The sequence below is a fragment of the Haemorhous mexicanus genome, chromosome 3 (genome assembly GCF_027477595.1).
Source record: "Haemorhous mexicanus isolate bHaeMex1 chromosome 3, bHaeMex1.pri, whole genome shotgun sequence".
Classification (NCBI taxonomy): Eukaryota; Metazoa; Chordata; class Aves; order Passeriformes; family Fringillidae; genus Haemorhous; species Haemorhous mexicanus.
This window is the reverse complement of record NC_082343.1, coordinates 72,326,360-72,352,976: the sequence shown is the minus strand read 5'-3', so window position 1 is coordinate 72,352,976 and position 26,617 is coordinate 72,326,360. Positions and strand designations below refer to the sequence as shown.

The following is a 26,617-nucleotide window of genomic DNA, read 5'->3' as shown; positions in this document are numbered from 1 at the left end:
TGCTCTGTGTGGAGGAGGATGATGGACCTTGGGGCTCCTACAGCCATTGAGAACAGGCCCCTACTGGAGTGGAGCGTGATCTCCAGCAACAGCAGGAGTCTTGCTGTATTCTTAAACTACATTACCCAAGTTATCTCCTGGGCAGTGTGTTGAGTAAAGGTTGTCACAGATCATTAACCTGTGAGGGGTGTAAGAACCAGAGAGGATTTGTACGATTTCCAAATACCAGTATTTAAAAAAAAAATCCGTGCTTCAATTCCCCATATCCCAGTTTCTCATTCCTGTCTCGGGACACTCCGGGGACGTTATGTCCTACTTCACCTCCATCCTTCCCATTTGTAACACCAGTGGGAGGGTTGCATGTTGCACATCTGTGGGAGGTGGAGGGCTGGCTTGTAGCTGGCAGTTTTGGTTGGGGATACAGCGAGGAGATGATTAGTCTACAGGACTGATGAAAAGCAATGCAGGTACAGTGTGAGGAGTTGGGAACAAGTGAGTGATTGCATCCATTCTCTGCGTTATCCCTGGTGTGAAATAGCAAGGGAGCTGCCTTCCAGTAGGGCTAGAGAAGAGCATTGCTTTTTGCCAGAGTGGTTTCTCCTGGTGGTGTGCCTGGCTGTGAGGTCCAGGAGGAGCCCATCTTACCCTTCAAAGCCAGAGTCCTTTCTGTGGGCCACTCACCTTGCACATTTGCTCAAGGATTGATATGCTTATAATGCTGTTTTGCAGGGAATTTGAGGGAGGTTGGGAGTTAGTAGCATTGAAGTGTTCTTAATAACTCTGTCTGTGTGTGTCCTACCTGGACTTTGCTTACTGGGGCAATTTTCTTTATCTGTATGCTGGTACCTATTAAAAAGAAAGGCTATTTAAATACTTTTTCAAATACCTTCTTAAGATTTCACAGACAGAGAAATGCCTTTCTGTGGATTTGTACTAGTAAAGAAATGCCTTGTGAAAATTAGGTCTTATAACAGATTTGTGCTAACAAATTAAATGGATTGCTTGTTCTATCACGACATGCTACATACTTTAGAGCTGAATTATGGAATGCTGGGTTCTCACATGAACATGTTTATTTGGCAGGGTAGTATTTTGCTTTTCTTTATTATTTTTCCCCTGATGGTGAAGTTTCTACTCGCTGCATGTAAAGAGAGGTGTGAGGACGGTGCATGCTGGTACAGAAGGGTAGAGGCAGCCCACGGACCATTGTTGGAGGAACTGGTAGAGGAAGGACCACTTGAAGCAAGGACAACTCTGTGTGGCACTGACAGCTTGCTGTCAGGGCCCTTGCAGTGTGTGTCTCCAGTTTTGGGGGTCAGGAGGCTGTGGGTGCAGGGCTCTGCCTGTGCAGCCTGGGGCTGCTGTACACCCGCGTGCTGCGCGTGGTCAGGTGCATTTCCGTGGGGTGAGTCACTGGATCACGCCACTCCTGCGTCCCTTCACCCGCTGCCCGTGCTGGGGTGAAGGGTGGGTCCTTGCTGACGTCTCCACGCCAAAACCCAGTTGAGAGCTCTGGAATGAGGGCAGGAGGAAGGAGTGCTGCCAAAGAAGCCATTTTTCTCCTTTGACATCTCCCTCTCAGGCTGTCTTCAGACTCTGTGTTGTGCTGTGGGTCTGCCTGGGGGCTCCTCACAATCCAGCCCTCAACCTTGCAGTGTCTTCAGGCCAGCCTGTCTCCCCATCCCTGGCCTTCCAGTTCTTTGTCTCTCTCTAGGGAGCAGCCGAGGCCATGGCACTCCCAGGACTCTGATCAGTGGGTGGGACTCAGTGCTAGGAAAGAGTTTTCAGCAGGTTTGCTGGCTCCTGAGTCCTGTGAGCAGAAAAGGGCAGGTCTGGCTGCTTGCCAGGGCTTGAGCAGGGAGGTAACATCTGCTTATCCCAGCCCTAGAGGAGTGGGAGACAACAGATAAGTCGGAAGACTGATGAGGACAGACTGCTGTGGGAGGACAGATAGAGGAACACCCAAAAACATTGGGAGGTGTCCGCTGGGGCTTTGCTCTGCGTCCTGGTGCTGCGTCTGCTCAGCTGGGAGTGGGAATGAAGAAGAGTTGGCATGGATGTAGGTTTATGACAGTGCAGCTTTCATGGGTAGATGAAGTAAAGAGGGCAGGTCTGAGTCTCATCCCTGCTAAAGGCCGTGTCAAGGCAGGAGCACGCATTTGCATTAGTGCTAGACAGACTCAAGCCAGCACTGCCAAAAATCCTGGTTGCAGCTCAGCCTGAGCCCCATGTGAGACTGAGTATGACCAGGGAGCGTTAGTAACAGTGTCATACTTAAGTAAACAAAGCTTTGTTTAAAAATGTATTAATTGCCTAGTAATATCTAATACAAGCTGCTTTCCTAGTCTAGACAGTCAGCACCTCTGACTCTGGAGACCATTTGCCCTTATAACTTAGTGTTTTCTTGTGCTGTATCATGTTGGTTTCTATGCTTTTTCCAAAATAGGTTGCAGAAGAATAAATGTATTATTCTAAAGAAATAATTTTAGGACATGGGCTGAACTCCAAGACCATATTTGTTTTGTCTAGAATGTGGACTGAATTGTCTTGATATGTACTCACACAGCAGCTCTTTTAAAGCCTGCTGTATCTGGGGTATTTTCTTCTCCCCACTATCTCTTCAAACACCTATTGCAGCTCTCCAAAGACACGTTGTGACCAAGGTTAACTCCACTTTCTTACTTGAAATTTGCAGTGTAAACATATCTTTAAATGTGAGACTTAATCCAGATCAAAAGTTTCCGACTTTGTGCGAACCCCAATCTTGTGTAAATATATTTGCTAATACTTCATGGAGGATTTATCAGTTTCACGTATTAAGTTCCAGATATGCTTTAGTAAATAAAATTTGGCATCTGACAAGTGAGAACAGTGCTCAAGAAAGAATGTCTTATTGTGAGTGTTTCACAAGCTCTCACATTATCACCACTTTTGCTGACTGGTTTTGTGCAGACAGCAGTGATGTGGTTTCCTGAAAGCCTGTAACTCACTGTTTGTTCTGCACAACTGCTCTGGACCTTGACTAATTTTCAGAGAATTTTTTTTTCAGGAATTTGTACAAGAAGGTGATGCCAGTTCAAGTCGTGTCCTGAGATGCTTGTAAGCTGAGACATGTGGAACTGCTGTCCCTGTTTTTGTGCAACATGATCTGTTGTGCCTGAGAGTTTCACTGTATGGGGGAACTCAAAACCGTTTGTGTGAGATGTCAGGTTTCAGAGTGAATGGTGCTTCTTTAAGTATGCATCAAGACCTACAGTGGGAGGCTGCTGACCCTTCTATGCCTTTGTAGGACAAGAACATTGGCACTGATAATGATGCTGCCCCTGAGGAGCTGTAAAAATTCTGAAGCATTTTTTGAATTCAAAGCCTGAGCCCAGTATAAATGGGCTACGTCTAAAATCTTCGATTTGCAAATAGAAGTCGTGTCAGAGCTCTGTATGAATTGGGCCAGAGGTTTCCAGCCTAGTTTGTGCCGCAGCCAAAAGTTCCGACCTAGTATTATGTTCATCATGATGTTGACAGTGTGATTTTCACTTCCCATGGCATGTTGAGATTTATTTCTTGCCCCAGTGCTCTTGCATCCTGATTCATGCAGGGCAAAAATACTTCTGATTAAAATGTGCTAGAAGGTTTGCATGCTTGGGGTAGGAGAGAAATCTTTTATGAGGAACTGTACTATATAAAGTTATGGGGAAGGGAGCTGTGGTGCTTAGGAAGGGATTTGAAAATCAACAGTGAGGCCATTTTCCATACAAAGAAGAGGGGAAGTGTGTAGTCCATAAGGTAGTGGCATACGGGACTGGGAGGAGGAAGGATTCTCTGAGCTAGCAGTAGGGTGTAAATCAACCTGATGTATGTTCATAGACATCTGATGTCTACTAGGCCTAGTGGGGTAGCTCAAAGCAGGTGGAAGAAGCATATTGTTTACCTAATTAGAAACATAAATAAAATCTTTCCAACATTCTTCTAAATTAAAATGCATTTGAAGCATATGTCAGACTTCTCACATCCACAAAAGATCTCTTAAAACCCCGCCGTTCCTCATGGAGGCTGTTTCTAGCCCACTTTCTGCAGGGCTCTGCCAGGTAACAAGTGTTCTTGGTTGGAAGATGGAGTGGGATGTGCATTAGCAGCTGGAGAATGCTGGGATTCTTCCTGAGTGCACCTGTACTCCTTTTTAATCAGAGGGAAAAGACCTATTGTTTGAGATGATAGACCAGGAAATTGGAATAACAAAAGGAAATTATCATTGTTGAAATAATTGAAGACAGGATTTCACCTTTGTATTTATTGAGGAGTCGGTGATGGTGGGAAGCAGGGCCTGGGCTGCAGTACAGTCAGAGCAGTTTCATATCTCCAGTGTATTTTAGACACCAAGGAGACAAAGATGATGCTAATTGCAAGAGAAACTACTTAACTGCTTTGTATTATGTGTGAAATGAAGGGGGAATAACGCTGATTGAATGACCTATTTTGACTTTCTCAGTATAATATGTTTAATGTTTTAGTCTTTTTCTGGACAGTGAATTATAATTTTATCAAATCCTGCTGGAAATTAATATGTTGCTGGGCAAAATTATTTTATCCTTGCAGTTTTAACTGCAAAGTTATATCTTGCCACTTAACTCGGTGGCAGGAGTTTTCTCTTTCAGCTGGAAAGGGCTTTTGCTATGCAAAAAGAGACAGTCATACTTTTTGTTTTATACAAAATAAGGACCTGTCAGGAGGAATATAAAATAGGGCACTGAAGTAGTCTAATTTAGAAGGAGAAAGGGCATAAATCTCCACCTCTCTCTGATGACAGAAGGCCAAAGTACAGCAGAAATGCTTCCCTGCTTGTGAAATGCCAGATGCCAAATGTAAAATACCAGAGAGGTTGTGCTGTTAAAGGCACAGCTGTATCTAGCGTCCTTACAAGTTTTTCAGCCTTATTTTCAGTATGTTAGGGGGTTCTTAGACAATGAAGCAGCTCTGTTAGGGTCTTCTCAGCTTATTGTGCAGTTACAGAAATTATTTGCTGTCTTGGACCAGTGTCAGGCAGAATAATACTGAATAAGTCCCAGATGAATGTGGGTGGTGAAAGGAGAAAAATAATTTCAAATAAAGAGGGGCATTATCAGCTGAGCAGCCAGTGTTGATCCTATGGTGCTGAAAAATGAAAGCAGGAAAAAGGCACTTTTTTATGAAGAATGGAAATTTTAGCTGAAAAGTCTGTTCAGGCCAGAGTTTGGTTTTCTACTTAAACTTGCAGCAAATTAGCATTGGTGCAGCAGTGCTGTGAAGCACTGAGAGGGAGAACAGAAGTAGGAACTCCCAAAGTAGAAGCCTCCAAAACTTGAGAGAATCTTCAGATTCCCTGTCCGTTTTGGACAACATGACCTGTGGTGTCACTTGCAGCTGCTGGATCCAAGAGTATAAATAGTGAAAAGAACACTGATTTGGCCAGGATAAAATGTTCATTTTGGGTTTTTCCAACAGCTGTGTCGGGACTTAACCCTGGCAATAGCTTCTCACGTGTCATTTCTATTCAGGCTTGTACTAAGCATGTCGAATGACAATGTTCTCTAATTCAAAGTAAAAGAGGGAAAAAGTAGTAAATTGAGAAATAGTGTGTCTTTGGTATCTTCTCAGCCTGAAGGAAGAACACTGCTTGAATTGTATGATAGCAGTTGTTTGAGAAATTAGGTATGGATTTCCTTCAATTGTAGTTGAGTCATGACATCTTACTAAATTTATCCAGCTTTGAGTGCCTGCTTTCTGGTTTTACATTTTTGTTGGTGGCTGTTGGTTGTGTTTGGTTTTAAAAAATAAACAACAAAAACTTTTCATTGCCACAGAGGTGGTATTTTCCTTAGTTTTTGCAGGAAATTGTATCAGGTATCAGACCACAAATTCTTCTAGGTGATTACAGACTTGTGGGGGTCAGCAGCTTTCTCCCTAGAAGTACCATGAGGCAGTGGGTGGGTTTGAGCAGTGCCAGTTACGGGTTCTCCTCATTGTCTAGGAGCTGCCAGGGAGATTTTGCATGGTTTGACTACAAACTATAGATCATTGGAGTATCTCTGTGGATAGTTCTCACTGTTCAGTGAAGGGCCAAGCAGAAGTACCAAATAAGAGCATTCTTTATTTACCCAAAAATCTACACAGAAGAAAAGTATCAATATAAAAGTCAAGTGCTTGGCAAGTACAAAATGTCAGAAATAAAGTTGCCTCTAACACTTGCAGTTACTTCTCATGCCGGCTATGACGCTGTTATTAGTAAGGAGCTCACAGGCTCCATCCACCCCCGCTCTCCTTGGTGGGCTGGATCCTTCAAGGAGTGCTCAGGGTTTCAGCTCATCCCCTGTGCTCTCTGTGTGGGCCCTGTGCCATAGCTGTTGCACTTGGCTCTGAGTAAAGAAATACGCCCTTCCGGGTGTGCTTGTCTGTGTCTTTTGCCTCCTCAGTATCCATTGGCTTCCTTGATGAGCCCTGTCCCAGCACCAGATATTCTCCCCAAGCTCCTTACTATGTTCTCTCATCCCAGTCTCTTTTTCTGTGATTCCCTGTCTTGCTCCATGCATTCCTCCTTCCTTTTCCTGTGACCTTCCCTACCTCTGCCCACCACTACTGGTTTTCGTATCTGTTCTGTTTGTCCATCTTGTCTGGTTTGTTTTTTTTTTTTTTTTTTTTTTTTTTTTTTTTTCCCAGCTCCCCATTCCACATTTCCCCCCTGCCCCAGGACTGTGTATTTCCTGCTTGCCTATCCTGGACCATTTATCCTGTTTCTAATCCCAGTTTCAGTTCAGGTTTGCAAAGTTATTAGTGCTGAGGAACAAACAGGGTTTTTTGTAGGAGGAAGTGTTGGACAATACAAGGTGTAGGTGGGGCTCACAACACCACCTATAATTTAGAACACTGTTTATATTTTTAACTGATCCACCCTTAGGTAAGCAGTCCTGGTGCTGTCAATGTGCAAATCCTTAGTCATTGGGATAATCCTGTTCCTTCTGACAATACTGGCTACTGAGAAGTTGCTCATTTGTGTAAGAGATGGAGGCCCTGTCTCAGAGAGACTTGGATGTCTTCTCTGTAGCCTGACCTAGTCACCAAACAGTGTGTGAGATTCTACAATTCATGGGGCTACTGAGCTGTCCCTAAAGTATTTAATGGTATAGGTAGTAATTGCTCTTATTTCCATGGTGAAGGGCTGTTCCTTTTTCCTTCCTTATCTGTGAAAAGAGAGGAGACATTCAAGTTCCTCACTAAAAATAGAAAAGATAGAAGGCTAGAAGTGCATGAAAGTGTACAGTCTATAGTCATAGCATATTCTGTGTCCTCCAGTAAGGACCCTCTGACTTGATGAATAGATTTAGACTTGAAAATATAATGATACAGCTGACCTTTTCTGATATTGCTTCATGGTTTCTTGTACCTTCTGCCTCTGATGCTAATTTCAGGCCTGGTCTTTAATGGTTCTGGTAAAATGCCTTCACATCTAGGGAAGCTGATGTCAGTGGTTTTGTTATCAGAATTAGATCAAGAAACTCATACTGAATTGTGATGCTAGCTAGACCAAGTCATTTATTGGTGTGAATAACCCTGTATAGACCTATTAAAGAGCTTGGGCATAGAGTGTGTCATCCATGAGTCTCTTGTTCCTTCATGATAAAAAGTTCAAAACTTTAATAATGTTAACAGGGTGTCCTGTCCTCTTTCCATTGCAATAAAGTGTATGCAAGCACACATTGCAACAAATAGTGCAAAGGCAAATCTAGCACGCCCTGCTTTTTCTCCTGCAGTTTGTTCTCTGCCACTGCTCTCCGAGCCACTCTGGCAGGTTGGTTGGCTGAGGGGTTTACTTGTGGTGGCCGATGCCTTTCAGATGCAGTGCTTCAGTTTCCCAGGCTATTGATAATGGCTGTTTAGACATAGCTCCCTGGGTCACAACATATGGGGGTTTTCTGATGGTTGTGGTGACCTTGGGGGAGAATTAGAGTGGATGTAATGTTCCCAAGAATTGGAGACGCCTGTGCCATTGCACTGGTGCACATTGCTGAATCAATTACTAGCATTTGCTAGGATTTTCCTTTAGGGGAGCCTCACAGCTATATCACAGTCTTGTTATTAGTAGCATATTGTTAATTTGTTTTAATGCAGAGCCAGATATTTGCAAGGAGAAGGAACCTCAGTAGTTGGTGTCTGTGAAGTATTTTCCCTATATGCAGCACTGTTGCACTGCATACCCCAGCACTCTTTCTCACTTTAGTTTTTAGGAAATTTTTATTAGCTCCTGTGTGGAAGTAATTTGGTATAAGACCATCATCCTCAGGTGAGGAATTGTAGCATGGTATCCCTACCTCTTCCAAAGTCACTGATGACAACTAAAACTCTCAGCATGAAGATTTTCTAACTTTTTTGTAATGTGTGTCACTTGGGTGACTCAGTCTACTGTGGCGTAGGCCCCCGGTGAGCTTTTGCAAAAAGCCGTCCCAACGAACCTGTGCAGCCCTTGAACTAAATCCGTATCACCAGCCTCTCCTGCACCCATTGCTGTAAGTTTACTGTGTTTGTAATTGGTTGTCAGAGTGTTGCATGTAATTCAAGGGCTGGTAGAGTTTTCCTCGAAATGCCTGTGTAGTGTTAAGCCAGTTAGGAGTTAGAAATGTAAATATGTTTACAGAGAAAAGAGGAAGGCATGAAAGCTGGCGTTGCCTAAACAGCCAAAAGCAGTGTGATTTTATGCTAGAGGGACGCTGGAAATGTAGGTTGCTTCCAGAAGTAAATCCCAACCAGAAGCGCTTGCAGTTCCTGCCTTCATATGTACTGCTGGAGCTGCTGAGGCACCATGGGGGAGAGGGCTCAGGAGTCCGTGGGCATCCTTGTGGAGTTTTGTAGGGAAGCTTGAAATGCCAGAGAGAAGCGTCGGCTGTGTCTGAAGGGCTCCATGTTTTAGATTTTCGCAGGCAGGAGCAGTACAGCTGGCAATAAAGTGACTCCCGACGCCGGTGTTTCATAACTGAAAGTTCAGCATTTTTCACAAGCTGTCTCCTTTGGGGTTGTGAGCACGGGCACACGCACACCCCTCGCACACCCCCCGCACACCCCCCCAGCACATTGTTTACTTCCTCTGTAAGTTCTGGGACATTCAGTACTAAGGAGCACGATACGCTTGCATAAACACCCCAGCCAGATTTATCTCTCAAGCCTATCTTTCCTTTCCCGTCTTGGAAAGTGATTAATCTGCAGCACACATTTTGTTCTTTGATTGCAGGGCATTATTCTGTAATCATTTACAGTTTTGCAGAGCCGTAGCTCTGGCTCGATGGAGCATTTCTGTCATGTAGCCCGTGCTGGCGGCTGAAGCTTTAGCTGCGTACTGCCTAGGGAGCATTACCTTGTGTCTCTGTGTCATGTTAAAACTGCTTTCTATTTACATTGCCTGGTTTCTGCACATTCAGAAACATTCAGATGTACACATTTAAAGTGCAGTTAAGTGTCTGCAGCAGCACATGCTGAGGACTGGTTTGTAGGTTTAGGAACAGCATCAGTACTGCAGTGTGCTGGCTGCCAGCTGAGGTTTTCCTTTGCGTTTATGGAGAGTGGAGAAGTTTAAGTAACTTTTGTTTTCCATGCTGCTGGTCATCCATTGAAGCCTGCATCAGTTAGAAATGGGCAATTTATGTAGATAAAAGAATTGTACATATTTCTTAGTGTCCGTGAAAAACAAGAAAGTGAAGAGATTGAAGTTGAATCAGAAAATCTGTCCTGTCTGTACTGCACTGAGGCTTCTCCATGTGCCCTTTGTGTATTTTGTTTGTTTGCTGGTGTGCATGGAAAGGAGATGGAAGAGGTAACAACCTTGAATTAACATGTTGTGGGTTTGAGATAAGGCTGTTGAGCAGAGTTTTGTTTGATGCAACTCTCCATGCTGTAAACCTCTTCTTTCAGTAGAAAGATAAGAAAAGTAGGTAGAAAAAATTCAAAGAAAACCGTGTTACTTGGGGTTCTGACATTGTGGTAATTTTCTTTTTTGCAAAAGAAATGTGCACCTTTTTGGCCTACAGAGGCCCTGAAGTGGATGGACCTGGTCTAGCCACCCGTGCCAATGAGCATTTTTTTCCAAAATCTCTCAGAAATCTGGCCTACAGCACGTCAGGTAAAGCATTTTTCTGTTACCTTATGACAAACCAAAGTCCTGTAGTTATAAGACAGACCAGAACAGCTGTGTATTGCATGCAGATACCAGGAAAAATGGAAGGCAGATGCAGCCTATCTGTTAAATGAAATATCCAGGGAATCCCATTGAGATCCCTGGAAAGTTTTGTGTATTTTGCTGCTGAGAAGTCAAGACAAAAAAACTCTTCCAACAGCCTTCCTTGTCAGTCTGATCTTGAGGGCAGGACACAGAAAGGGGGTTTTCTCTGACTGCAAATCCAGCAGTTGTTTTAAATGGGCAGGTGTCAAGAAGAGTACCCTCCTCTGCCTTGGGGATCTGACAGTGCTGACCAGGGAGAGCAGCTCCTTCACTCCTCCAGCAATGGGCTGTGGAGCAGGAAGAAGAGGCAGCACAGACCAGTAACATCATGGTGGTTTAGTTTAAACTCCTGTCCCCTGATTTCTCATGTATAGGGGTGTCTTGAACATCTTGTCACAAATGTCCTTTTCCCATCCTAGAAATATAAATGCCTGAATTCTAAATAAAAGGCAACTTAAGAGCAAGGAGAGGGAGGGCTAAGGATCTTTGGAAGCAGCAGCTATTTAAGGAAGCTACTAAATTGTGTAAGAAAAGTACAGATTCAGTGTGTGCATGTATGAAGGTATCCACCTGCTTGAGTTGTGCTAAAACTTGGGATTAAGCTTCAGTTGGTGCAGCCAAGTTTAGGCACTGGTAAGTGAGGGGAGGCCACTCCAAACAGGAGGCACAACAGAGTGCAGTGCTGCTGAAGTGCAGCCTTGCAGCACTAGTGCCTATGCCCTTCTGGCATGGTTTCTAGGCCCAGCTTTAGGACCACTGGGAGCTTCCTCTTACTGTGCTTGGATACATGCCACTGGGTCATGGAGTCAGGGTTCAGCTTTGCTCGCCCCAAATCCCTTATCACCTCAAAATGATTCGTAACAGTTGTATTTGTTTGTCTTAAACAGCGAGAGATGAACCCCTTTAATCTCTGTTGTTTATGTTACTGTTTATACAGAGTACAGCTGCCCACAGAAAGATTTCTAGGACATACTGGGTTCAGTACAAAGGAGCTTCACACTGAAAACTTGAGTCCCCATTCCATAAGGCAGAAAGGAGCTTCTGCCTCAGTGTGGGTTAATTATTTAATAGTCAGCTGAGTAGGCAGGATGATCATGGAGAAGGAATGAGGCTGGTCAACTATGTCCAGCCTAACATTTCAGGGAGTAGGAGGGGTTTTGCTTGGCCCTCCAGAAGCATCTGAGCTAGTGTCATGCTGAAGTTACGAATCATGTAAAAGCTTTGAGAGGTAAAGAAGCTTTGGGCTTCAACACGTTCAATTACGGAAGAATTCATGCACTGAAAGCAAGGTCCTCCTGAGTGGAACACATGCCTCTGAGGGAGGGTTTGGATAAGAACCAGGTGCTGAGAACATCTGTTGGAACATCCCAACCACTTACAGTGCTTCTGCTTGGAGCTCAGTAAAAACTTGGTCTGCTCCTGTGTACAGCCTCCTCTGCACTGTAACTGCGATGCTTATGCTTTACCTCCACTCTTGCCTGGTGCAAGGGTGAGTGAAAACAAGGTGTGTTTGCTTTTCCAGTCTGTATGGGCAAGTTTAGAAGGTGATGCTTCAATGTGGGTGGGTTTCAATGCAGAGAGACCATCTTCCAGATGCAGAGGAGCCACTGGCTCTTTTTCTTGCATCACATCACAGAGAACCCCTGAACTGTGGAAGTGTCCCTCCGAAATTGCGTGCCACCATTTTATCCTATTTCAGTGCAACTGAAAAGCATGTGTGGTGTTCTTTACCCAAGAAATTTGTTTTTAGGCAGAGTAAGATCTGCCATTGCTAAGTGCTGCTGTTTGTGCACCTGCACAATTTTTGACAGTGATGGCTGCAGTTGGGGCACATCTTTAGAGAGGACTTGGGCTGTGTAAGCCCTAGTAACATATTTTACAAACCCAGCAGAGACTGGAATGGGCAGTGGTGGTATCTGAGGGACCAGGCAGCTCCTCTTTATCACCACCTCCTAGCTAGTTGCTGACTTTCAGTCCTTACTTTTCCCTAAACTGTGAGGCATCGGACATAAGTCCTGCTTGTAGGTCACCCACAAGAGAAACTGGACATTAAATTCTAAACTTCTAACCAGGCTAACATTTTACTTCTTTATTTCATGCTAGAGGCTAGGTCTGGTGTTGGAAGCACCTCCTGTGCAATGTAAAACAGGGCCCAGGGAAAGGAAATGAAATCAGAAATGGAGAAAAGTTATTTTAATCATAAATAGCTGTGGTAGGAAGGTAGATGTTTGTATGTGCAATAGTACAGTACCTACTGTGTGTATTTTAGGAGAACCTGAGAATAGCAGCTGTGCTGAAATACTTGGCAGTGAAGTCAAATATAGTTTAGGTTAAAAAAAAAAAAAAAAGTGGCTGGGGAGGGTGGATTTGCAGTGTGAAGCCTGTCGGGGCTATCTCTGCCGTGTGGCACAGAACAGCCTGTGACTCTGGTACTTGTTTGTGGACGCGCAGTTCCCGTAAGGGGATACGTCCCTCTCCTATCAGTGTGGTATTGTGCCTGGGTGAATGCTCCCCACCTCCCAAACTTCCCCAAGAGCCACAGTCGGATGGATGACAGCTTTGTTTCTCCAAAGGCTGCCTTTTCTGAAGTGTTGCTGGTTTTGTAGCCAGTGGACCTGTTGAGCTTTAAATCTATAGAGCTCAGAAGAAGCAAAGCTGCAGGCACTAAATCTAGAGCTCTTGCTAATGTGCCAAGGTCAAAAGGATCAAAACCTAAATTAAACTTGTCCCTGAAATTTGGCTGTGAATCACAAATTCAGGAAGTTGTACATGAAAATCGGTCTGGGCGCTATTTCTTTTTGAAGAGTCCTTTAGCTAAAAATAATGTATTGCGCTATAGTTATAAATACGGGCTTTTTTTTTCTTCCCCTGTCTAATTAAATTGTTACTCTTGCCACAACGAAAGGAAAGGGAAAAGATAATAACATGAATCTGGTTGAACAAGTACGTAGCTTGCAGGTTTCAGCTAGAGTGTTTGCAGCTGCAGACGCTGCTGAACTCTATGCTCATGTGTTTAATTGTCAAAATGAAAAGAGGGTGCTCTGGAGGGATCAGCAGTGTTTTCCATGTGTCCATCATTTGGGAACCCTTTTGAAAGTTCACACAAAGTGGGTTTTTTATGCACTGTCAAAATACAGAAAAAAGGAATTTTTATTTTATGGGGTTGGGTTTTTTTGGTTTTTTAATTTTTTTTTTTTTTTTGCTGGTAACCAAGTGGATTTTGTAAAATTGTGGTTGAACTATATGGTAGGATGTTTTGATGGACTATGGTGTCCTACTTTAATGACAAGTAGTGGCTACAGGTAGCTCTGCCATTATACAGTGTGACACTTTGTCAGGTTTGCTGTGGGTAAGTAGTGGATAAAGCTGGATAAATGAACCTTTCTGCATATTGGTTATGGCACTGAGGTGCTCTTTGAAAGTCACGTGGGCAGCCTGGCTGTGGCCTCCTGCCTGCTGAACAGTAGTGAAGGCCAGCAGCCTGGTGAGAGTACTTACCACACCTATTGCTGCTGCTGCGTTTACTGCAGGAAAGTTTTGTGTATCTTGCTGCTGAGATTTGTCAGTGACTTCTGGGGCCTTTTAGCAGTGTTCAGGTTTGTGGTGGATTGTAGGTGTTATTGGAGAGACTATCTAACTCATTTGCTTCAGGGAGGGCAATGATAACGGCCAGTGAAAGCAGTAATCCCAGGAGCCTAAGGGACAACAACAGGCAATAATGTGGCTGCCAAACTTTAAGCTTAATCCTCACATCTTTCAGGTGGTGAGAATGTTATTTTCCTCAAATGAGGCCATGCTGAGGGAGAAAGAAGGATCCTACAAAGCAGAGAAGCTGGCCTGTGTGAGCAGTGGAGCTGGGCACAGGCTCAGAGATTTATTGCACTGAAATTTGCTGTCACTTTAAAAAAAGGAAAAAAAAAAAAAAAAAGCAGTGAGGCAGCTGCGTTATTTCACTGGCAGTGATGCAATGGTGGTGACACACCAGGACGGGAGGGACCAGCACGTTCTGTGACAGCACAGCATGTACATGGTGTCACCCTAGAGTGCCCCACCAGCCAACAGGCCCAACCAAGTGCCAGCATGTCGTCTAGGGCTTCATTTTCGGGCCAATATTTATACATAACAGCTGGAAGTATGTTTTTGGAAGTAACCCATCTTGACTGCATGTGTACAATTTCCAAAACACCCCTTTTGCCCCTCCTATATTCTGTGCTTTAGGGGGTTTTAGACTTTTTCTAAATTTATTTTATTGCAGTGCACTCAAGGCATTTACTGATTTTTCATTCACTTGTCAACTGCTCTCAAAGACCGAAAATCTCACAGGAAAACACCATGTTCTGATAAGGTTGTAAACAGCAGAAATCTTGGTATTTATGTTTACTGCATCATCCTGAAGATTTCTGCTGCTCACAAAAGTTAGTGATGGCACAGTGTAAAAAGACTATTGTAATATTGAAAAGAAAGATCCAAAAAGAAGAAACTTAAGGATTTTTCTAAGAAAAAAATGCTAAAGGGGTGAGGAAGAAAGCTGCTGGTATATTAAGTGTGTGTGTTTGGTTAAGAAATTGAATGGGTAGCAAATACTTTTCCATGTGTGTGGAAAATATGAGTTGGCTTTTGCAATAGCATTTTATGGGAAGAAAGATCAAGGGTTCAGGAGCTGAAATACTTATTCATAAAATGTAGGGAGCAAAGACAAGCTACTTGTTGTGCTTCTGCCTGTTTGCTGTAAGTCCAATCTAGCTGAATCATTTCTAGGAATGGAGTGGGTAACTGGATTTCCAGCCTCCTCTCTGTCCTTGGCTCCTCTCCTGCATGGCTGCTCCTGATTAGTACTTGTACTGAGCTTTATGTGAAGGGCATGTTCCTGTCCACTGCATTGCTAAAGCTTTTACCACCTTGGGATCTACACACAGTCCACTTGAAACTGGATTAAAACAGCCAACTTGTTTCACAGAGGTTTTTTAACAGCTGTCAGTCAGAAGCTGACCTGGGCAGGGTTTTGGTCTGATGCTGGGAAAACAAAAGGCCCTTCCCCATCACTGGTCCATTGCCACACCTTGTGGGTGGTTTCTGACAAAGTCAAACCCAACCCAGGCATTTCCCCTGGTGTTTGAGGTCTTCCAAAAAGGCCGAAGATGGATGATCTGCCACATGAAGCCAAGCTTGCTTCAGGTGTACTTTTATTTGTTCACTGAATGTGATTTTTATTTGTGTATCTGAAGAAATTTGGTGTTAGGCTGCAGAGACTGCTTGCCTGAAGGTTTTTGCTGTCTACTCCCTGCACAATGCTGAGATGATCTGAGCCCCTCTCAGCTGCCAGGGTGTGCAGATAGGTGCCAGGTCAGCACAGCAACCTGGGCTCAGCCCCTGCGCAGTCCCGTGCTTGCCTTTGTTTAATCTGGCACCTTCCCAGCTCACCTGAGACATGGCTGTGTGCCTCAGGGTGGTGTGGCTCTGCAAGGCTGCGCTGCACAGGGTGGTGGTTTTCCTCTCTTTCCAGTAAGTGTAATGGGAGGGGGAATTAAAACAGCTGTTCACAACGTTTTTAAGAACTTTTGAGAGCCTCTGTGTTTTCCATGGGTTTCAGGACAGGCTGATGCTGCATATGAAGGCTAAATTTTGTCTGCATGTCAGGAGGCAAAGGGGATGAGCTTGTGCCACACAGGGTTAATTTGGATCGCTTTGGTTAGGAAAAGCAGCTGTGGTTATCTTGGTGATGAATATAAACCCTTTTGGTTGTTAACTAGTGAGTTTTAGCATTCTGTATTTTTGAACTTCAGTTCTGAAAAAGGCACAGTTTGGAGCTTCTGATCTTTTCATCCCAAAAGAAGGAAGTGTTTTTAGTGGTGGTCTTGATCCAAGGTGCAAATTGTTTTTTAGCAGCAAGTGAAGTAGCTTCCTAAACAAAAAAGGTTTTAGACTAGGTTTCAGACTGTCACCTCTGCGTCCTGCAGTTGCTGTGCATTTAATGAATGTCTTGTGAGGGCTAAAAAAATTAATTAAAAGCAGTTTGTTTACCTAAAGGTAGTCTATGTGAAAATGCCATGTCTGAAGGAATTCAAAGCCCTCTGATGATTTAGTGGGGAGGGAAAAAAAGTTTTTTCATTTTTGTTGATGGTTTTAATTTAAGCATGATTCCCTTTCACCCCTGGCTTTTCTAGCTGTGCACCCATTTGTGTGCGTGCACTTGTGTGGTTATCAGCACATGTGTGGTTCCAGGTCCCTCGGGGCAGCAGCCTTTCCCTGCCTAATGGCTCTGAAAGGGCTCTGCAGAGCCAGAAAGATCCTGAGGATTTGCAGTTACCACCCTGTTTTTAATACAAGTCTCTCACAGGCCCTGCTGCTGAGGCAGGGCTGTGCCAGGTTGGAGACTGCTCTGCTGCTTTGGAGCAGCTGTGGCAGCTCGGGGGTGACCCTGCTGCCCGTGGCTAGTGGGGAGGATGCTTCCAGGCCAGGCAGAGCAGCTTTAGTCGGGAGGCTGCCAACTTTCCATGTCCTCTGGTGTTGTCTCCCCACTTCTGCTAGGGAGAACCAAAAGAAAAGGATCTGTACTCCCCAGCATGCTGTTGCAAACACAAATAGGGGCACACAGAGGTCCAGCTTACTCCTCTATGTAGTGCTCCATTGTGGTGGTGTATGAAATACCCACCCCCATTACCAGTTCCATTCCCGTGCTGGCTGCCTCCTGGCTAACACTCTCATAGAGGTGTTTTGCCAGTCATAGGTTCAGCAGGGTTAGGGGAGCACTCACTCAGGCTGAGGGTCTGGCTGTCTCTTGCTACAGGGTGGGGGGTGAATTGTGAGGAGGAGATGATGGTCAGACTTTAGGGTGTGAGGAGAGAGGCATCTTGAGCTGGCACACTCCCCATGCAGTTCTTGTGAGGTTTCTTCTTCAAAGCCAAGAAAATCCTTCTAACTGCTCACTCACCATGGGGAACTTGAGTCCTTCCCTGTTTAAAATGTGCATTAATGTTAAAATTGAGCAAATCAGTGGCAGAGTGTTTAAGATGGCAAAATGATAATTGACGTCTGCTGTCTCTTTCCTTTTCATGGGCAGAGGTGCCCCACCCTGAGCTGCCAGGAGAGCCTGGCCCCACTGTGTGAAATATATCAGTGCTGCTATGCTGGAGTTAGGGTGGTTTCTTAGGATATGGGTGCTGTGTCCACCAGGACTTCTGTAGGCATTTGGGCAGGATCCATTGGTGGGGACTTCACCATCTTCCTCAGGACTCCAATTATCCTGTGAGGAGATGTCTGAGTCAGGAACTAGAGAGCCAGAAAGGGAAGAGTGTAAATGCATGTGATATTTCAATCTGATAGCATGTCTGTGTTTAAATACCTTTTGGCTGCAAGAACTTGTCTTTCATACCTCATGCTGTCATTTAAAGAAATAAATAGTAAGAGATGGGACCGAATTGTTTTTTAAGTATCTTAAAGCTAGCCAAGATATAGATGTTTCCAAGACCTCTGGCAAAAAGAAATGAAATTGTTTTAATCTAGTGTATTAAGAGGATCAGAAGCAACCTGTCTTTAGGAACCTTCTGCCTCTTCTTCCCCAACCACCTGGGGAAAGCAAGCCTCTTTCTTTAGGAATAAATAGTTCTTTACAGTGCTGGGACACAGTTGTCCAGCCTTCCTATCTTTGCCGCCTCCAGTCAGTACTCTACTGAGGGAGTTGTGTTTATTCTTTTCAGCCCGAGTGTTCATTTCAAATTAGTGCTGTGTTTCCACATAGAGTCAACTCAGATCCTTTGTTATTATCTCTAATAAATGTGAAGCAATTAAGGTTGTTCAGTATTTTGCAAGATGAGCAAAATCCAAAGATGTTCCCCTCTCTTCCAGCCTCTTCCACATTGTGCAAGTGGTTTCGCTCAGAAGAGGCTGCGCGTTTTGGGAGCTTTTCTGTCTTCCTTGCATGGTGGGCCAGCAAAATTTTAATCCTCAAGGTTGTGGGGCAACTGCCTATGTGCTGCTGGAAGTGTTGCCAGGTATGGGATGATCCTACCAGGCTGTTTGAAGGTGGAGGATGTTGACATGGTCTAGTGGGGAATGATTTACATTTACAGCTGTCTTCCCTCAGGTGGGAGGTACCAGGGACAATCAAAGCCATGTGACTCAAAGGCTCTGTTCACTACAGAGTGCAGGCAGGTGACTCAAAAACCTGAACGTTTCCTTTGCAAGATCTTAGGAATTTCATTCTGTTGTAGACAGTTAGGTGTATTCAGAGCAAACAAACAACAGACTGGGCATTTTCTGCATTGTTTTCCTGTAGCAAATATTAGAGAGTTGCAGTTATCATGGGATCACTGTTTTTGTCAGGATACTTGTCAGCTGCTTCTCTGTACCAGGATGAAGATGTATTGATAATTATATTGGTGCATAATATGCTAGGCGAACTAATTCCTGCTCAACAGAAATAATTTCAGAATTCATATTTAATTGAATGGTTTTGAGAACAGTTTTGTAATCCTCTGCTTATTTTAGGTACTTCTAAGTGGTAAGGCTTGTTTACCTTCCAGTAGCCTCTCTCTTTTCTTTGTCTCCAGAGATTATTTTTGTGGGAGGTTGTTTCATTAGCCAGGTGTGTGTGGTGGTCATAGTTGTCTACCCAACAGCAGTTACTTGGATTCTAAGCAGGAAAAAGAGAAAATTAATTTGAAATTTCATACTTGTAATTTTTATTTTATCTAAATACAGCTGCAGGATTATGCCAGAAAAGTCTTGTATGAAGCTAATATTCCGTATATTTTTGGTTTAATGCAAGATGTACTTCTGTGTCTTCTGACTCAGAAAGGAGGGAATGAAAGTTGATTTAATGTCATAATGTGACATCAGTTTTGGACTACAGCTTTGTTTTTTCACAGAAGAGTGAAAAGTTCTTAAGGAACAGTGTGAACAACTTTCCCAAACAATAAAAGTACATACTGAGATTTTTCATTTACCGCATTTAGGCATCATTTTACAAACTCTTGCTTTAGCATGATAATTGCTCCTTCAGAGTCAATGTGGCTGGGCATGGGGAGTGGTTTAGGCTGTGCTTTAAGGATGTTTAAATGCCTTCCCAAAAGCATCCTTTTCTTGAGACAGAAAGGGGCAAGATGAGAGGACATCACTGGGACATGGGGCAGTTTTGCAACTGAGCTGGACACATCTGCACGCAGCCAATGTTTGTGTTAAGGCAGCACGAAAGCTGACTTATTTGGTGTCAAAAAGCTCTGCCGCCTGCCACTCTGTGTTGAGAGCCTCTGGGCCCTAAAAGACTATCACTTGGGAGTTGGTTTTCTATTATTATTGTTCTCAGTCTGGCTTGGCGGGCTGCTGAAAAGTGGCTCAGACCTTCAGTGAGTTATGACAAGCCAAGTGAAATTAATACCATATTTTACATTGTTTTAGAGAGTGACCTTTCCTCACTTGGGAAACATAAAGGAGCTCATCTTATTTCCCCAGCACTTCTTTCTGAGTCTGTGTTAATTTCCCCTTGGTTGGGCTGAATTTATAATACTGGAAACAAAGACAAATGCAGAAGATTTAAAAGCGCTTGTTCGTGAACTTTAAAAGTTCCCTTGAATAGACTGGGCACTTCTAAATGTCTCCTTATTTACAGTTGGTTTCTCTTTTCTTTTTTTTTTTTTTTTTATCTCTTTTCCTTTTTGGAATTCCTGACTCAGATGAAGGAGATTTCCAGTATTACTGTGCTAGAAAATGCTGGAAATTTATCTGTGCTTTCCACAATACTTTAACAGAAAGTATTACAAAAAAGCTCCCTATGTCAAAGCTGTATTTCTTTCCTATTGCATTGTTAATCTAGTTACTCAGGTGTAATCTCAAAACATCTGATAATCAGATAGAATACACAAACTCACTTTGTTGGATTTTTTAAATTGCATTGCATTTCTCAATCACTGGCACTTGAATGAGGACAAAAGGGCAGACACCAGAGCAGTCACCTTCTGTCTTCCTTTGCGTGAAGGATGGGTGGCAGCTTTAACCTTGTAGGCTGAATCTTCTTCTCTAGGGACTTGTTATGATAGATTTGCAAGGTGCTCTTTATTTTCTAAGGGTTTTTTTAGAAATTGCAAGCAGGGAAGTAGAACTGAGTCTAAGATCTCATATATTTTATCATAGTTATATTTTATCACCTGTCTATTTAAATGTGTTAAACAGCGATGAAGGAGGTTCTTTTGTTCACTGCTCAGTTGCTTCTCTCAGAGCTTTGATCAAAAGTTTTAGGGAGGAAGTTAGTAGATTTTTCTTAACAAAAGCGCATTGTATCCTTCACATGTAACCTGGTATCTTTTCTCATCAGCAATTTTGCTCAGTATTTGTAGTGGATTGGGCAATTGCATTTGTTTCTCTATCAAGATTGACACAGTGGAGATGACAACTTGGAGGTTTTTTTCCCAGAAGAGTCCAAGCCTTTGGACGCAAATCATCTTGGTATGGATGTACTTCCTGGGGATGAAGGAGTGCTGTGAGGCTTTCAGGATCCCTGACAGCTGCTGGAGACCTCAGCTGTCTTTGTGATGTGCATGCCCCATGTAGTGTGTTGTACCCACATTTGCAGGTTTGTAAGCACTGTGAGCCCCAGCTCTGATGGACAGAAAGGTGAACTCCTAACTGATTTGTATAAGCCAGCTTTAGCTGTGGTCTTCAAGGGAAGTGTTCCATGGAGGATTGAGACCTCCATGTAGCTGGTGTAGCAGCTTTTTGAACACAATCAACCTTTGCCTTTATTAGCAGGTTAGTAGTTATCTCCTTGTGGTACCTTTCACATTGTGTTTTGTAATTCATTTTTGGTAGGAGGACCTGTTAGGCACAGCCCAGCTCTGTCATTGTCTCTCTGCACCCTTTGCATCTAGCTGGGGAGGACAGCCCCAGCCTGAACCACGTGCTCCAAACCACATTCCTTCTAGCTCCAAGGGTCTTCTCCAGGTACTTTGAGTATCTGGTCTTCTTACCATTTTACCTTTTTCTGATGTTCTCAAGATTTCCTGGCTTACAGGGCTTTTATTTCCCCCCCCCCCACCCCATCTTTCATTAATCCATAGTAGAGGTAAGAGAGCAGTGGTTGTTGTGGACTGTGGGCCCAGGCTCCTAGTCTCAAAAGATTCCTATTTGTCAAAGAAGACAAAAGCTGTGCTTCTCTTGCAGGACAGCAAAATGGCTGAGCTGAGCAATTCTGCTCATTAGGCCTGTGACTTGCTTCATCTCCCTCCCATACAATTATTTGCAGAGAGAAAAACTCCCGTTGCATATTTTTGTTCACATCAGCCAAGCTTGAGGACTTGGTCTAGAAAGATTAAACTCATGTTCTGTGTTTCCTGCCAAGATGCTGCAATCCACTGGAGATAAAATTAATTCCTTTTTGCTGAGTGAAAATCCTTTGCCGAGTGAAAAAGCTATTTATTAATAAGGAAAAGAAAGTGCCAGATCTTTCTCCTTCTCATCTTGTATGTGTGGGCATGGGAAGGGTACTCATCCTGCTTTTGACCCTCCTTTCCTCCTTTCCACAGGACATTTTGTACAAATCAGCATTAGAATCATCAAGTTTCTGAAACCAGGTGTGACAGAAAAGGCTTTAGTTTAAACGCCTTTAAATTAAAAGTCATTCATGCTTTCCAGTTTTCAATTTGAAGAATAATGAGAAGATTTTCAGGTATACCAGGAGAGTTAGTCTCTCAACTCCTGTTGGCTTTTACTAGTGGAATATGAAGAAAAAGCTGAGTTGTTGTCCTTGAAAGATCTCTTTGTAAATTGTCTAACATTTTGTGATGAGTTGGTGTTTCTCTCCAGGAGTCTTTGAAGCTAGTATTTTCCTGGATCCTTCTTACCAGAATTACCAAGCAAAGCTTTATATTCAAATCTTTTAAAGATTGTAATTGCTTTAATTAAAAAAAAGAAACATGCACCTACTTGCAATTTATTTATATTACAAATACCTGTATTATCAGGTTGTATTTGCCAGAGTAAATACCTGAAAGGTTTTAAGAACCTCATTACACTGAAGCTCATGGACTGAGCTGGCCTGTTTCGCAGGTTTCACAAGGTTTTGTCCTATCTCCCTACGTGTGTGCATGTTTATATGGGTGTATATATGTCCTTGTGTTTACCCTACCAAAAAGCTAGCAGCCTGAAGAGCCAAAGTCATCTGTGGTGAGGAGAAATACCCATTGCCAGGTTTCCTGAAACTCCTGCAAACACGGATGAAATTGCCTTCAATTGCAGGAAAAGGTTTGGTCAGCTCCTGTGGATGCAATCTCAGTCTCTTCCATGCAAACTAAAGCAAAGTGAAAAGCTTCACTGCACGTGAGAGCCAGGCTCGGAGTCACCATCCCTTTCTGCCCAGGTGTGTGTTCCCCCAGTAGTGTCACACGCTGTCACCTGAGAATCACTGGCAGGACTGAGTGAGTGATGTGCATGTAATCTTCTGCTACCTTGAGATTTAATTGTATTTTTTTTCCCCTGTATGGGGTTATATTGTTTTTTTACACTCCCACTTAAAAATGCCTGTTGGGAGAAAACACTAGGAAGATCACAGCATTTTCTAACCTGTTCTGTAAGGGATTTTATGCACACTATTCTGTGTAGGAGTTGTAATGCACACTTGCGCAATATATTGTGCCACATAAACACTTTAACTTTTATTTAATGGTTCATCAAAATGCATCATGTTGGGGGGAATTTCTGCTTGTGTCACCAGGAGAGTTGAGGACCAGTGTGAGCCAAACTTATTTTAGGAGCCAAGGTCAAGGCAGGCACTTTTGAACTAAGCCTAACTTCAGAAAATCTCAGGAATTCAGAAGTTAAATTTCGCTGAGAAGTATGTTAATTTAATAAAGGGCAAATACTTTTTTTCCCCAGAGCAATACAACAGTCCAGCTGTATGTGCTTTAAATGTGAAAATAGGAGGGGAGGCTCTTAATAGGAGGGGTGACAGATAAAGCAGGCAGGAGAAGAAAGGGAGTGGGAGGATGGGAGCCTCTTTTTCCTCACCTTTGTCCAAGGAATGGTGCAGATAGGTACATGTGTAAAATCTGGAAAGAGCCTTCAGCTTTGAGCTCAAAAAAGCCACCTTTGTTTGAAAGTGGTCTTGGGAAGAAGCAGAGCAAACAACACTATCATAATGCGTCTTCTCTTCCTTGGCGTGCAGTTGTCACGAGAGATTTGTAACTCTTTTCTTGGTTCATTGTTCTCCAGCTAGTGTGTATTCTCCATTCAGTAGTGCCAGAATTAAGATGAAGCCTGCCCGTTTCAATAAGGCGGCTTTGTTGTCCAAATGGCAGCACTTGTATAGAAATTGGATTGACTCCAGCAGAGCTTGCACGATACACTGCAAAACTGTTGTCATATGATCCTTTTTATTACTAAGAAAAAGCCTGTTCTCAAAAAAATGGACTAGGCCTCTTTTTTTTTTCCCCCTGTTTTGTTAGGGAGGGGAAAAAAATCACCATAAAATTCTTTCCATTAATAATAAAATGCAAATTTGAAAACTACGCCTAATGTTTGAGTGAAATAAAGAGATTGGATTAAGTAAAGTGGCATTAATGTAGAAGGATGATAGAGCCCCATCTACTTCATTTAATGTATCAGGAGCTGTGATTTATCTTCTCACAGGTCTAAGTAAGCGTGTACTGTTCAACCTTAGCAAGAAGGGATGGGAGGTGATGGCACAACAGGGAAGAGAGAGATGTTGGAGTGGTACAAAGTACGGCTGCAGTTTCCAAAAGGTACAGTTCTCTCACCTGCCTGCTGCATTTCCTTGAGATGTGGGGAAAGGCAGCTTGCTCTAAACAAGCTGTTTGAAGGAGCAGACATTTCTTGGTACTCTGTGTTCATGTAGCACCCAGCACTGTGAGTCTCTCATCCAGGCCAGCCACAAGGGAGGATGCATCCTTATGAGAAAGACATAAACTGCTAATGTGTTCTAGTGCTAATAATGGAAATTGCTGCTCCAACTCAAAGTATTTTTATTCTCTAAGAATTTTTTTTCTCCATTTTGGAATGATGCATCTGTAAAGAGAGCACTTCTTATTAACTAGGATCCAGGTGTTGTATTTGAAAAGAGACTTTTCCTCCCTTTAGTCTTGTTTTTTGGTGTTTTTTCCAGACAAGCAGCAGAAAATAGGTGAACCCATTTTGTTTGGATTATTGATACTATTTGTTAACCATTAAATTTTACTAAAAAAATTGTGTTTTAACAGTGGGGTAGCATGAGGAGGAATTGGCAGAGGTCTAGATGAGTTTTATAAAGCACCTTTTAAAAAAATGATTTATTAATACACTTTCATCATGCTAAGAATCCTCATTTTGCAGTGCTTTGTGATTTATGAACTGTTTCTTCTTAGCTTGTCTTTTGCAGCAATGTGATAATATTTGTATAGGTTTTGATGGTTGGAAAATGTAATTGAGTTCCTAGCACATATAGAATAGAATTAATAGATTTTAAAGCTGGAGGGACCGATTATGGCCATGATCTAATGTCTGTGTGACATACAGGACATCAAATTTCATCTAATACTTCCTGCATAAAGGATGTGAATTCTGGCTGAGCTTGAGGTTATTCTTAAGGCATCCAGTTCTGATTTAAAGACTTAAGATGATGAAGCTTTTGGAATTCTTTTTCCCAGTGGTTAATTACTTTCTTTTTTTTTTTTTTTTTCTTTTGTTATAAGGAGTTTGATACTTCTTTTCTTCTCTGAACTTGTCAAGCCACTGTTTGAGTTTTTTGGTATTCCATTTTTTTGTGTTAACATCAGCTTATGTCTGCTATCAGAGAACTTTGCACAGGGAAGGTACAAATGACCCAGTGTTCTCTTAGATAACCTGCATCCTCGGATTCCTCCTTCTCCTCCTGAAAGTTGTATCTTTTAGGGCTTTACTCTGGTAGTCCTTTACTTTTCTTAATAAAATTTATGTAAGTATTGCTACTTCAGTGCATCCTGCTTGCAAGCACACTTGATAGTAAATGAGTCTCTTTATTTGCTCCCCAGCATCTAGCTGGAGTCTCCGTTAAAGTTCAGTTCTATTAGAAGCTTTCTTCTACTAATAATTGTTTTAGTCAATATCAGGGTTTGTGGGGGTTTTGATTTTTTTTTTCTACTTTTAATTGAATTTAGTTTGTGGATTTTTGTTTGTTTAGCATTGTAATTGAATATATTTCTGATGCTAGGGTTCCAAAATCCCCCCTTCCCTCTCTAGACCTCTGTGTTGGGAAAGATAGCTTTCTTTACTTGCCCAAATAGGTTAAGTGTTTTGTTTTAAGTAGAAATAATGTGGGTCTTCCATTCCGTGTTCTTGAACCATTTCCCTATTTTGTTCTGCATGTGATGAAGAATTTGGGCTTTTGTAGATGCAGGAGCTGCAGCTCTTCTGAAGCTACTGGAGCTCCAATCTCTGTTTTCTGCCACTTTTTGTTTGCCTCTTACCTTGCACAGCAATTTGCAGGGACAAGCAGCACTGAAGCTGCTACTTTTTGAAAGGAAGAAAGGAAACTGTGAGTTCCAGCATCTCAGAGCCACTTGCAGGAGGCTAAATACCCTTTTACCACAGAGGTCAGCAGCATTTTGGGAACCTTTTCTGCCTGCATGAGGGTATAGAAAAACGTAGTATCATGTGATTTTTTTTTCCCCCCCAGACATTGAAAAGGGAGCTGCTATTTATGTTGTACATGGCTTCTGTTCCTTGAAAGTAAGCCATGGAGAGGGAGGTGCTTGTATCCACAAATGGTTACAAAAAAAAAAAAAAGCACTGTCTCCATGCAGGGACAGATGTCTTCTCTCAAAGGCAGGCCACTGGAAGCTCTATGACAATTTTGGTTTGCTTCTGTGTAAATCCAAATCCGCAGCTTTCCAAGTACATGGCGCAGGGGAGGTTACTACGGGTCATTTAGCAGTTTCCAAGTTTGGTGAAGCTGCTGTGTAGTGCTTATTAAGGGGATGGGAATATAACAGGTAAGCCAAGTAAATGGATTAGCTGTAAGCAGTCCTATTGTTGGCACTGCCTGGAGATAGGTTGTGAACCAGGCAGGCATGTCTTGCAAGCGATACTCTTTCATCCCCCGATTACAGAAGAGCAGCATAAATAGAGTGGCCTACATTGAAATGATTCCTGGAGGAAGGAGGCATTTAAAGCCAAGAATGGCTAGGGGTACTCGGGGCAAACTGTTCAAACAGAATACCATTTCCAAGAAGGAGGGGAGGGGAGAGGGGAAAGAGCATTAAGCCAAGTGTCTCTCTGTCCGTCTCTGTCTGAATGCCTGAAATGTTAGGGGACAAATGATTCCTTCGAGGCATGCAGCACTGCTGTCGTCTTTAGAACCTTCATGGAGGAGCTTTTACCTTTATTTTTAGTGGTTGGCTACTGTTGGCTTGAGGGGGA

At 43.0% G+C, this 26,617-nt stretch overlaps 1 protein-coding gene across 2 annotated transcripts in view; it reads left to right on the top strand.

Annotated features, from left to right (window-relative positions):
* FOXO3 (forkhead box O3) overlaps window positions 1-26,617 on the top strand; it is an 84,756-nt gene that overhangs the window by 7,805 nt on the left and 50,334 nt on the right. The window contains exon 1 of one of the 2 annotated variants that reach the window (XM_059842329.1): window positions 23,890-23,967. The exons of the other annotated variant lie outside the window; for it this stretch is intronic. Coding sequence (XP_059698312.1) covers window positions 23,905-23,967 — 63 coding nt within the window. The 5' untranslated portion in view covers window positions 23,890-23,904. Of the gene's footprint in view, window positions 1-23,889; window positions 23,968-26,617 lie in introns of those variants that run through there. 2 annotated transcript variants of the gene reach the window in all.